Genomic DNA, 13,903 nt, shown 5'->3' with positions numbered 1-13,903 from the left:
ATTGCGTGTATCCTCATCAATACCTCCCTCACACATGCATATGGTTATTATATTCGCCTTTTATCTATCGAGGTCAAAGGTTGCCTCGGATAAAAAGAGAATGACATACATATGCGTCTCCCATTCATAAATTGGTCCAGTGAAGAAATATGAAGATGATATGACTTGGTTTTTTATAGCCGTTTCTCTCTCCCAACCAACCCCTCCTACCCCAAGTACGTCTTTCCCAGGAGAGGATGACGACGCAGTGCTGATGATGCATAGTGTTATTTATGTGAAAATATAAGACAGGCGAATGCACGTTTTATTTATACTTCACCCTTTGTAGTGGACAAGGTCAGTTATCATGTGAGGGCAGACCGGACGACGGAGACAGATCTCATGTTTCACTCTTTGTATTTATTCCATCCTTTGTCATCATCAATATAGCACAGTAGTAAATATCAGAGTATAGTGTACGATACAGTGTATGTTTAAGTAAGTATATAAGACAGATAGTCGTAATAATAGTAATAATGTTACACAATAATCTTCTCTTTCCCAACAGTACTCTTGGTTGACGACTGACATATTGATTGATAATCTAATGGAGTCCAGCAGATGAGACTATGTTTTATTTTTATTATCATCTCCCCTCTCATTCACACAAATATAAGAACGCACCATGACCAAACCACTGCAATGCTCTCTCTCTCTCTTTCTAGTAAATATTATCATTACTCTTACTTTTACTACTCCTCCTGGTCAGTAGTGCATGCATGCATGCACACTTTTATTCACTAACCCATCAACCAGACCACCACAGTAATGGTACGTAATAATATGTGTAGAATAATGATTTAAATATTAATATATAAACTCATCATCGTGTATTTTCACCTACAAATTTTTATTGAAGAGTGTAGTTCCTCCTCCTTCTGCTGCTTCTGCTGCTGTTTATTATGGTACAGGTACTTATACAAAATGCTTTTATTGAATTGTCAGGTGTAGTCCAGCACCGGTTACCAGTAGTTTATCCATTATTACATGATAATTATATCTTATTACCCCGTATTACAACAAGTAAGTAGTTAATTACGTCTTACTTAACCTAGGATTCCTTACTCTTGTACGAATATCAAGTGGTATAAACATCGTCATTACATACTTGTGTGCATTTGCTGCTGCTTCCAGCACCTTATTTTAGCTACTTACTTACTTTTACATTACTCTTAAAGATGTACATAGATCGTGATCAGTATTGGTTTATAAAACGTATCTCATATCGCCCCCGCTAGAAAAAGGGACTTTCTGACGGTGTACTGTACGTACCTCTTTTTTTGACGGCTAATAATTACACAATATGTAAATATATGTATGTATGGATATTTATAGTAAAAGGTGAAAACTGTAAATGAGAATGTGATTGAAAACGAGGGGGTGAAAGGTGATGGTGATATGGACAGTGATGACATGAAAGAGACCAGTTTGGAAAAAGCAGGTTGGTGAGAGAGATAGATTGACAGATGGGAAACTGATATGTGATTGCGACTGAACGAACGACACTCAAGAAGTTCTTGGTGGTACATAAGTACATACGTAAGTAGATATACATAGAGGCTGACTTTGTGAGATGAGATGATAGATAGATATGAACCGAGGAGTGGTGAGGCAGACATAGTGAAAGTGACCGAGAAAATCGCTGGTGGTGAGAGTTTTTTGGTTCAGAGTGCACCTAGTAAACCCAAAAACGCGCTCTAGACCGCGCACTCAAGGCGTATAGATACTCGCAGTTGGTTAGTTTTATGTAGTTATTTAGGTAAAAGTTAGTCTGAGAAGTATGTGTAGCTTAAAACAGAAGAATTTGTGTTGTTTTTTTACGGGTGGGTGTACAACGTGGTTGTCCCTGCCCTCTGCTCTGTACAATATTTACATGTTTTATGCACACTTCCCTTTTTGTGAAGAGGTCGACCAGCCAGACGACAAAATTGAGGTCGGCAATGAAGATCCGTCTCCGTTTTCTGTTACGTTATTATAGAATAAGAACGAAGACAAAAGTACGTATTGCAACTGTTGCGTGATATCAATAGTAAGTATTTCTATCAGTAATTTTACCATTTATATTTTAATTAGGCTGGAAGAGACCCAGATTAATTTTTGATGGTGGTGGTGACGGAGGTTATAAATATCTTAGAGAAGAATGTACCGATAACACTTTATTACGACACTCAATTTCTCCTGCTACATGTGAATCTACGTGGGTGACCATCATTTATTTAGTATCGTCCCCGTATCTCGACTCTATTTATATCAAGATCTACAAAATATCTACCATCGTCATCACTACCTATAAACTAGTCTGAACTGTCATTTGTTATTCTCAGTTGTTAGAAAAGTAATGCTTCATTGTTGTCTTAAGTATCTCTTTTTTTAGTCGCTACAGTTTTAAGAATTCTGTTCATCTTCAAAATCTGAATTTCATAGTTGCATCGTCATCAAAAATAAAAATAGACCTCTTTGGTTCTTCTCAGAATTGTTACGTTATTAAAATTACTTCTTATTAATATTTTTATATACAAGTAGCAGTACACGTTGCCTGGTTTCCTTTATAGTCACTTTGCATGTAAAGTACTGGTATTGGATTTGCAATTAGTAGTGGGTTGGCTGCTGCACTAACTCTCGGATCAAAAATTTTGACGACGACGAGGACGAGGACGAGGCGTGGAAGGGACACAAGGACAGCCACCAACCTCTTTCTCTCAAGAATAATAATACTCACTCCTCCCCCTGCTTCGGGTTGAGTTGGAAATAGATCGTGGTGTCTGTGTCTGCATGTAAATTATGGTTTGGGGGCGATGTACGAAACAATACGCGACGTTAGTTTCCTTCATCTGCGTCGTCTCATTTGGCAGAAGTATGTCTGGTGGGCTATGATTATTGGTTAGTATCGGGAGTGCAAAGGCAGATCAGCAGCAAGTACCAAAATATACTTGGATCCCACCACCAAGTGCCAAATATGTTTTTTAGGCTCGTCATAATTATATCAACAAAAATCGACCTTCTTAAACGTACCTGCTACATACACGTCTCAGAGAGAATATAGTTTTATGAGTAAAAGAACTACTTATCATTACTTTAGCAGGTCTGCATGCTACATTTTTATCAAGAGGTCTTGGTGAGTCTCTTCCCTGTGTGATTAACAATGCTCCCCTGATGTTGTCGTAAGAGTAGTAATAATTGTAAAGGAATGATTTAAGGAGGTAGTTGATTATCATAAGAGGGTCGGCGACGGAGAAGAAGCAGACGGGGACGAGAGGGCTGGCCACCCGACGAGGTCATGAAGATGACTCTCGTGAGGATGGGTTATCATTGTTCTTCTCCTTGTCGAGGTCGTTGGCGTGTTCGAGGATGGTGGTGGGAGGTCACCCTCCTGACCGTCCGACAAACTTGGGGTGGCCAACTTACTCTTACTGCTACCACCATCCGGGCTGACCTTTATACTTCCCAGCGTGACCTGGACGAGGGTGACTTGAAGCACGAGGAGAAGAAGGACGGGGAAGAGAGTGGAGGATAAGGCCGCTTGGGTGGAGTGGGACGCGCTGCTGGGTTCCGGGGTGGGAATATTGTCCTGCACCGCGGCCAGTTTGAGAATTGAGAGCAGACTGTGCCCATGGATGATGGGATGCTGCTTGTTGATCAGGTCTCGCAAGGCATGCAAAACCGGGAGACACTGCTTCTGGAAATACACAGAAAGAGAGAAGGGGAAAATGTTAAAAATCATTCCGAGCAAAAAATTTAGAGGAGAAAGCGTGAAAGCTTTATGGTATTTTTCCCCTGTATTTGTAGCAATGGAAGTCTGGTACGTGGAACATGAGAGTCATTTGCGAGGAGTGTGGCACTCCACTTTGTCATACCCAATGTCAATAAACGTCCTAATCCGACAGCTCACTTTCTCTCTCTCTCTCTCGATCCTACCTTGGGGCATATGCACTTGGTTCGAGAAGAAAGGCTGGCTGCATACGTATTATCCGTCCCTTTCTGCAGCATATGCTTACTACAACTTTCCCACGTTCCTTCCTTTCTCCTCCACCACCGCCAACACGACTACGTAGCAGCAGAAACAAAATTAACACTTGTTTCATTCCTGCACTGCGTAAAATTAGCTCATTTTACAACACTGCTCGAGAGCAGGGGAACAAAAAGTCGTATGTGCTTTTGTTGTTGTGTACAGAATAATTTGTCTTCTTCTTCCGACACGGGAATGGAACTGGGATGTGTGCTGATGGGGGTGGGAGAAAGTGACTGCCGGGCTGAGGGAGTGAGCCATTAAGGCCATAATAATAATATTCATATCGGCTCCAAGGAGGAGGAGGAGGAAGAAGAAGGCCTTATTGCATGGCGGCGTGGAAGAGTAATATCATTTTATGGCTGTCATCACTGATAACTCAAGCTCACTTTAACCTCCTTTTCCGCTACATTTCACATTATTATTATTGAAATCAATTGAGCTGGAGGCTGCTGCTGCTGCTTCTGCTGAGTTCGAACACAGCTTCTTTATTCTGCTCCTTGTTTGCTATTACTTCTTTCACTAGAAACTTGGGTCATTCTCAATCTGATCAAGAAGACACCTCGCTCAGCCAATGTTCTCAAATTCCTCCCACAATTTTAGCCTCCACTTAACGCGTTACTCTACTTCCACTAGTTCCACTATGCTGTTGCATATCCACTAACTAATAAATAGCCAACTTTGGCAGTTTCATACCCTTGTCAAGCAAATGGCGAGGCATAGGTGACTAAATGCACAAAAAATATGTGACACGTACCCTCTCCCTCTGAAATAGCTGGTCGTTGGGCTGTCTCATCCCCGTCTCGGAAAAGTCCTCGTCCCACACGGTGGCGTTGATGATGATATTTTCCCCCTCAACCTTGTACAGTCCGAGGCGACATTCCGTCTGTGAAAGGAAACATATCCAGAATTAGAAACATCACTCTCACATGATGACACACGATACTCATAATTGGACAGTGGACACAACATGTCACTGAAGTCTGTCCAGGGAAGGAATAATAATAATAACAAAGACAGTGAAATGGAAAGTCGGCAAGTCAGCGAGTGAGTGAGATGTGGGAGGTTGGAGAGGCTGAGAAAAAAGGGCCAGAAAGCAGGAACATGACAAAGATGAATTCACACCTTTCTCCCAGAAAAAGAGAGAAAGAGAGAGCACAGAGCAACCACGTAAAAGAGGAGGACGACGTGGACCGTCCTCAATACCCCAAGAGTGGAGTATAGCACTAACTGTAGGTCTAGGCACGACCACTTATAAGTTGGATGCACCTGTCTCATTGCATTTCTTCTCTCTCTCTCTGCGTGGACCCCTCCTCCAGTCCTGCACTGTCAACTGAATTATGTTTTTTCTTCTGCTTCTTTCTCCGAGAGAAAGAGCGAAAGGATTCTTTTACTTGAGCAGGAGGACAACAGGAAAACGAGACATGGCAGGAGGAGGAGGAGGCGGCCGTGGGTATAGAAATTTCAAAATGACAGCAGTATTAGAGTCAGAGTCGTTGCTGTTTAGTTTGAAGGGAAAGAGTTGGTTGGTTGGCTCGAGTGAAATATGAGAGTCACGTTCTGTTGTCTCTTTCTTTCTTTTGCTCCTCTACTGTTTCAGGCTTGTGTTTCCCTCATGTTTCAGTTAGCGGCAGGCGAGTTGGACCAACAAAACATTGAAACATTCATTGAACTCTAACAACAAGGTAAAAATCTTTGAGGAGAAACTTGGAATTGGGGATTCACATTCACTCACTGAGAAGTTTTATACTTATTTTTCCTATCTGCCCCTCGTCGTCTGCTAAAGACGACTTTCTCTCAATGTGGGTATGCATTCCACGATTACTACGACCTCCCAAGTTACAAGTTGTTTCTCTCTCTCTGAGACTAAAATAATGTTCTTGCGTAATACAATTATGCTGTCGACGGAAACAGCACGTGCTTCCAGGTCGGCCGCAGCACTTTGTGGTGGGCAAATGTGGCTGGGGCACAAGTCGGGACTAATTTTGAGAAGGGCTAGATTCAGGGTTCGGAAAAGGGTTTTTCTTGTAAAACCCTCTTTTTCTTAAGGGGTTTTGCTGGGTTTTCTAAGTTTGGGGGCACAAGGCGACAATGTTTTATATTAAGAGCAATATGACATTAGCGTATATCGGTTTACCAAGTAATTACACGATTTGTAGCTCGTTATCAAACTCTAAATTATGAACAGTTCGGCCTACATGCTATTTCCGAAATTAGCATATTTTCAAGTTTGCCTACATGTTGTCAAGGTGGAATTGCAAATTTATTTTTGGCAATAAGCGTCATATGCCAAAGTTGTTCAGTAGGTCGACTACTGGAATAAACCTTAATTACAACGCTTGTCTTTGCAAAATATCGGTTTAAAGAAATACCCCACAAAAACCCGTTCCAATAAAAAACTCCAGCATGGAGTTTACTCGATATTTGATACCCAAAAACCCACGAAAACACCAAAAAACCCGGGGTAGCATACCCTGGCTAGATTGGAAACGCGTAAATAATGATATGCATTTGTGTTGTCGTATTTGTCTCTTCGTGCTGGACATGTATTTTGGGCAAGACTGAGGTGATGATGTAACGAGGAAACAACTGGTACTTACCGTGTTGAGAGCTTTGAGCTTCTCAAGCCCGGTGGTGTCGTTGGGGTCGTGCTCGTCAAAGAAGTAGTGGCGCGTTTGAGGGGTGATAAGCTGTCTTAGGGCGTCCACCACGTCACGGACCAGAAGTCTCGTGATGGGGTACAGCAGCTGCTCATCCTTGGTGGAAAAGCCGAGGAAGAGGAAAACCCCGTTGTCGAGGGTGTACGTGTCTGCAAAACAACAACATCAACAACTTAGGCCAAGTCTCATCCCAACCATTCATCTTGCATACGACGATGCCGACGTTTCCAGCCAGAGCGGAGAGGCAACTCGTTTTGATAAGCCATGTCGTCCCTATAATTTATTTGCGCCCGGGCTGATTGGACATGAGGGAATATTACTGCGATGATGATTCGAGGAGCGATAAGGCGGAATGAATAGTGTACTTTTGTATGCATATGCATATGCAGGTGGTGGTGGGGTTGTTTCCTGGCTGGCTGGCTGGTGGTGGGACAGGTGGGGAGAAATCTGATAAATCAGTGCAGTCGGTCCGGGTAGGAACGTTGACAGAGAAAAACTTGCCAAACTTTTATGCATGGCTGAGAAACACGAGAGTTGAGGAATGGGAGAAAGTGGTTGTGACAGCGCGTCGTGACTCGATAAAGTTGCTACTCTGCCTGCTCCCTGCCTGCCTGCTGCACCTGAATGACTGAGCACACACACGAGTACAGTTCCATGAATAACTGAGGCGGGGTCAAATTATGGAGCAGGGGAAAAGAACAAGTTGAACATTTGAACATTTTTGCAATGCATGAAAAGAACAATGAATATTTGGTGAGGTGTATCGCTCGCTGGGTACTTTCTCGCTATTTTTACTCCGACTCCCACCTTCCCTCCCACCCATTCAGAGTTAAGAGTGGAAGAGTAATGTGTTGCCGATAACACGATAACCCGGAGGGAGAGCCCGACTCTCTGGAAGTAGTGTTGCCACGATAGAATTAGCATTTGAAGGTGGAGGTGGTGGAGGAGGAAGAACAGGGCAATTTCTGAGAGACAGGACAACTGCTGGTGTAGAACTATAATTAAAAGTTCCACACACTTGATTTATGACGCGGAGGGAAAGAAAGCCAAATTTCTCCACGTTTCCCAATCTCAACTCCGCTCCTTTTATGAGAGGCCCCCACCATTTACAAGCAATTATCCGAATGGGGAAACATAAAATTTTTATTTGACAAAAATGCCATCATAAAATCCAATTAGATTAAACCACTCGGCTGAGTTGCACTTGTGTGAGTGATACATAACTTATTCAGCTGGTTTTTAGTGGAGAAAGTGAATAAATTTCGACACAAAAGTGGTGCGGACATTAAGAATCGAGAGGAGAGCACAAATACAAGCCGTGACGATGATGGTGCTGATGATGATTGAAGATCTTGCTAGCTTTATGGTACTGATTGGCATTAAACTTATCTATCCATCTTATCATCGATGTGTATAGATATATGTCGCCTATGTACGTGTAGGTTTCGGAGTGGCAGCCAGTGTCTCGCTCCGTTTTGGACATAAATATATATCCCCGTGCATCCCATTTAGTGGAAGATGCTGCCAAGAAGAAGATGAAGAAGTAAAATTGTGGAAAAGAAGTTGTGAGCTGGGCTGCTCTCTAGCAACTGTCACAACTTGATTCCAGGTCTGACTTTGCCTGTATCCCAAATTAAGTTATTGTTAATCCTAATCACTCCTAATTCAATTATGAGCATCAAACTTTTAACTCGGAGGAAAACTTTACATAAACTTTGCGTCATCTGACTGGGAGGATCAAGTGGAAAGTTCTGGGAATAAAATTGGACAAAGTTTTGATAACCAGTGAATGGAGGAGGACGATGTTCTCTCACCTGGTGGACCACCACCCAAACTTGAGATATGCTATGGCATCTTGATTATCTGAATCCATTTCCACCTGATTGTCGGCACAATTGGCGAACCGTTTTCTAATCGGCTATATATAACTTTTCTAAAGATACGTATTCCCATCAGCACGGCCAGCAGTAACGTATCCAGCACAATTTTGATACTTTCTGGGCGTATTCACGTCAAAATCTTATGTCTTATTTTGTATTGCAAAAATTAATAAATGGAATTTTCAGTAATCTTAAAGCCCACATTTTTGAGACATTTCGCTTATTTTACTAACTGCAATTGTACTTACAGGCATTAATATTTTGTATATTTTGACGTGAGCATCCCCATTACATGTAAAATCATATCAAAAAATATGTCCATTGTGAAAAAGGAACTCACCAGGTGCTGGTTTTTCGCAAATGAATCGTCCCGAGTAGCAGAGACACTTTCCACGATGGGCGATGTAGGTAGGTTGCAAGTGGATGTACTCGTCCTCCGTCTTCACATAACAATGTTTGATCTCCAGACACTCCAACACGGTGCAAATGGCCGCCTCTGGGCGACCCAGCTCACACATGCACAGCTCTGAACAAGTCGGAATGTCGTCACGATACAGCTACGGGAGAAAAGAAAACAATTTATTTTAACCAGTTTCACAGCCAAAGAATGGTTTGTCCTAGGACGACGAGAGATTGATCACAGAACGTGGAACGAGTCTGAGCAGGAGCATAATAGTATAAATTGCAGGTTGGATGAGATCCTATTACTTATCATGCTCCGACACGGTCCTCGTAGTCATAGTCATTCAAATTAATGCGGATTTTCATTATAATTGATCTATCAATTACGCTCCTGAGACCCTTCCCGGCATCTGACAAGTGTTTACAAATCGTTATCTCCATTCCGGAGGAGATTACATCATTTCTCCAACAGCTGCAATCCCTCATTTTCAATCCTGCTGGAAAGGCAGGCAGGCAGGATCAATAGTGGGATGGATTTTAACCACAAAGACATCATAATCATAATACAAATGGGAAAATGGATGGGAACGAAATGGGGTCTCAAAAAAATCAAAAAATGAAAGAATAAAGAAAGGGGAAGCAATGTACGAGTACCGATTGCACGGGATTGTTGGGTGTTGTTTGTCTTTCTTTGTTTTGCCTCCTTCAGAGCACAGAAAGACGATTTACTGCCATGAAGACTTGTACAGGAAAAGGAAAGCAAGACAAAGGTGCAATTGTGTCGGGTGAAAGGGCGCAGCATGAAAAAACATAGAGTTCCAGTTCCACCAAACGAGAAAGGATCGAGAGATCAATCTGTGCTGAGCGGAATACACAATGACTGCATGACGACGCCACCACCACCACCAAAGGAGAAAGCCGTTATGTATAAAGTGTACACTGTAGGTTTCCACTTTGTCCTTTAGTGGACAAGAGGAATGAATGACTTTTTGTCTCCAGGTCTTCAAAGGATTGTTGTGAAAGTTCTCTCTTTTTTCTCGAGCGTAGTGGTGACAGTGGTGCTTAGTGATGCATGAGTGTGGACAGATTAAAGCATTTATAACAGAGAATGTATTCATTCACGGTCATTTGCCCATCCGACACACACACACAACGCCCAACTCCACTACGGCTGGTGATCAATCAAACTCGCAGTCAGTACGTTTCGTGGACGACCAGTTGATTCAGAAGTGAAAGTGGTGAAAAAAGGCGACTCACCCGTTTCGCTTGACCTTCCCGGATTTTCTTATCGCCCGAATTTCCTTGATGGAGGCGACAGTATCTCGCCGGTTGGAGGGTCGTTGTAGGTTCAGTGCGCGCAGTGGTGGTTGATGTCGTCGCAATGGTCGTGGTGTCCTCTTCAGTCACCAAGAGCGTCTCACTACTCCCCACGAGGGCAGTAGTAAAGTCCATGTTGTTATTTGGTAGGGCAACCACGCCCAGTTCGGGCTCTTTGACAACGACACCGTGACCATTCCCATTGTTGTTCTTGTTGTTGTTATTGTTACGCCCATTCTTCGAGTTGGGGTGACGCGTGTGAACCGTCGTGGTAAAGACGGGAATATGTTGGGTCGTCGTTGTCGTGGTGTGGATAACTCTGGGTCGTGGATTTCCCATGGTGGTGGAGAGGAGGTCACTTCCAGGGAGGATGCCCTCGAAAGAGGAGGACGTGTCCAGCACGGGGTGATGACTTGGTGTCGGCGTGACGCGATGGTTATGATGTGGCGACGCTGGAACTTGGGTGGTGGCGCGAAGTCGGTGGAAATCTCGTTGCGACTCAACTACGAGAAAGAAAGAAACGGGGGGATTTTTAGTAGAGGGAGAAAGAGCGAGAGGGAAATAAGCTCTGTGAGGGACTGAGTGCTCATCCTCCACGTTTTGGAGATTAATTCGTCACGTCAATATTAACTCGGAGAGTCGGTGGGTCGCTATTGATCTCTACCGTCAGCTTTGATCATCTACCAGCACGACCATCCACCGGTTTCTTATTATGAAGCAATAATAAGGAGCAACTCATCCCTCACGTGCGAGCGGATGTAGTATGTAGTGGATGGATGGATGGATGTTTTACTTTATGCACAACACGTACTTCTCCACAAAATCCCACTAAAACTTATCCAATTATGAGCCATGTCTTAAATCTCAACGCATCTCCGGCACCACCACGACGACGACGACATGCAATGGCTCAAAGATCTCTCTCTTTCTCACTCCCAAGTTATCCTGGGCAGTAGTGACAAGAAGCAAGTCGGCAGGAGTGAGAGGAATCACTTGTCACCCAGATCTCATCTTATCCACTTTCTTATTACCGCATCATCATCACGAGATCATATCGTCATTGCAACAGTCGTCGCAATAATAATCGGTGTGCACACAGGAGATGCTTTTGAGATTAAAGTCAGGTCGTCAAATCCTTTTTTTTCAATAGTGGTTCGGTTCGTAATAATAAATAATCTGGTTGTGCAGGGTTTTTGTCGCCATCATCATCATCGCATCACATCACATCCCACGTACATACATACTTTCTCTTGATTCAGCAGGTATACATACATATTTTTGAGTATATGTATCAATAAAAATATTGCGCAATACAAGGACAACAACGCCACGTAATAAGTACTGACCACAACACAGTGAACACATGAATAATAAGTAAATACTGCAAATATAGACTAAATAGTTCGAGCCGTTGCATCATAAATTTAGTGACCTTTTCCATAGCACAGTTGCAAATGCGGAATAGTATACATAATCGTATTTTCTGGGAGTTAGATATTTCTAGAGGAGTTGTAGGGTTTGGTTAGGAGCGTGCAGTTGGGAGAGAGAGAAATTGAGAGTAGTTTCGCAGTAATGGGTGAGAGAGGAGGATGACAGGTAAGAGAGAGAGAGAGACCTGAAAACTGAAAATTCCATCAGTGAATGTCACTCTTCCCCGCGACGGACGACTCATACTTACCAACACAGGGGTTGACCCATAGAATTCGCTGCCACCCAAGGCAGTCGTACAATTGGGTGAAATCTGTGCCATTGCAGGCGCACGAGGTTCTCAGCTTCGTCCCCAAAATTCGTATCATCGCGTTGCGACACTCGATCGCGGGCCCGGCACATTTTCGCGTCACGCTGTCCACCGCACACGCCTGCTCGTACTCCTCCAGTCTAAATCTGTTGGAGGCACGAAATAAGAGAAATAATCATTAGAACGGTCATTGCTCACTCTCCGCCCAGTTTGCCTCAGCTAATACGCGCTCATTATTAATCACACCATTGTCATTATTAGTTACGACCTCCATCATGATATCATTCATTTAGGATACATCATCAATGTTAATCAAGAACTTTGTGCGATAATCTCGGTGCATACCTGCAGTCTGTTTCTGCACGACAGCTCTCCGCCAGCGAGTGACAGGAGGGTGGATTGACGCCCAAGTCGCCGCGTTGGGCGCATGCTGGGTGCAGAGATTCTTGAGCAAGTCGACACTGGTCGTGACGGTTATCTGTCTTTCTGTAAAGGCGGGGACGCGGGAAAAAATCATGTACATATCATTTAATTCAGCCATTAATTCTTTAAATTTTTTAGGAACGTCGTGACTGGAGGGGGACTGGGGAAGGATACGTAGGTAGGAAAATAACCACCACCAAGTGCTCAGTGATTATAGCACGGTGTTTATGTAAGGTTCGATTAAATGCTGCTTAATTAATGATTTTTCTCCCAAAATTAAACACCATGTTATCACGGCATCATAAGAACTTAAAGCCGGATGGGGTTGTCAGCAGAATAGGGGAGAGCATCGTTTAAGGAGATTGTGTCCTCATTTATTAGGGTGGCCGTAGTGGTGGTCGTAGTGGTGGTCGTGTGCATGGAGGAAGGTAACGAAGGCTAAGAAGACGGCGACCCAGAAGGAGAAGAAGCAACATTAGCTTTAATAGGAAAAGGATGAGTTGAGAGTTCCGTGTTCCTTGGCGTGGCGTGGTGCGTCCTCTCAGCTATGTAGAAAGTATGTAAGTATGTATGTAGGTAGACATGGGTTTTGTGGAGCGAGTGTTACGTTTGCACTTTTCCTTTATGAGCCAATTTGGCCGCTTTCTCCGCACTTTTACCACAATTTCAACCCGCAATCAAAGGTTTAACCTGAGCAAAAATTATGCAGCATTTCTCCTCATTTTGTCTCCTAGACATTACCAAAACCTCTTATTCCGAGGTGAATAATGAAGAGCTTTCTAAAATTGATGTGTGGTGGTGGGTCGATTTTCCAGAAAGATTATTGGCCCAGCATACAGCCCAATGGTGGCCGTGGTGGTGGTGTGGTGCTTATTTTTCTCTGTGTCGAATTACCCACGGCCAGAAGGAGAAGAAGTTAAAGGGGGGAGAGAAAGAAAGGAGAACAAAGTGTGAACGAGGACACGGGAGAGAAAAACAAAGTCTGAATAAATGTTGAGCGACACTCCCACCAATTCAAGAAGAAGGGAGCCAGCTCTACACCACACAGCTATCAATGAATGGCAAAGTAATTACGCTCCATTATTGCACAACAAAACCACCGACGGCCGAGTTAATTACTGAACCACAACCACCACTGTCAGGCAACTCTTGTGAACTCATTTCTTTAAGAAGTTGCTTGTTGGTTTCTCACAGAACATAATGGTCTCCGGCCTATGCACTCAGGTGGCTGCCTATACTTTCCGTCCTCGTCGTGGTTCTACATACATTTTAGTTGTGACTTTGATTCCAAATAATCTCAGAGCCAGGCAATCACCTACCGCCACAGCACAACCACCGCCATCGCCACCACCGCTACTACTACTAAATACTACTAATGCCACAAAAAAACCTTATCTGTTGTCGTCGTCTCAACTGCCACTACAATATTCCAGGAAGT

At 43.4% G+C, this 13,903-nt stretch overlaps 1 protein-coding gene across 12 annotated transcripts in view; it reads right to left on the bottom strand.

Annotated features, from left to right (window-relative positions):
* Positions 1-379: 379 nt before the first annotated feature.
* LOC110858018 overlaps positions 380-13,903 on the bottom strand; it is a 95,035-nt gene continuing 81,511 nt past the window's right edge. For all 12 annotated transcript variants that reach the window (XM_035858362.1, XM_035858364.1, XM_035858365.1 and 9 more), the window contains 7 exons: positions 12,388-12,528; positions 11,983-12,188; positions 10,245-10,807; positions 8,926-9,142; positions 6,646-6,854; positions 4,803-4,931; positions 380-3,715 (listed from right to left, as the gene is read on the bottom strand). In XM_035858362.1, the coding sequence (XP_035714255.1) occupies positions 3,251-3,715; positions 4,803-4,931; positions 6,646-6,854; positions 8,926-9,142; positions 10,245-10,807; positions 11,983-12,188; positions 12,388-12,528 (1,930 nt within the window). In that variant the 3' untranslated portion in view covers positions 380-3,250. The remainder of the gene's footprint in view (positions 3,716-4,802; positions 4,932-6,645; positions 6,855-8,925; positions 9,143-10,244; positions 10,808-11,982; positions 12,189-12,387; positions 12,529-13,903) is intronic.

Source organism: Folsomia candida, unplaced genomic scaffold, assembly GCF_002217175.1.
Source record: "Folsomia candida strain VU population unplaced genomic scaffold, ASM221717v1 Fcan01_Sc020, whole genome shotgun sequence".
Classification (NCBI taxonomy): Eukaryota; Metazoa; Arthropoda; class Collembola; order Entomobryomorpha; family Isotomidae; genus Folsomia; species Folsomia candida.
Note: the sequence above shows the minus strand (reverse complement) of the source record. Positions and strands in the feature narration are given on the sequence as shown.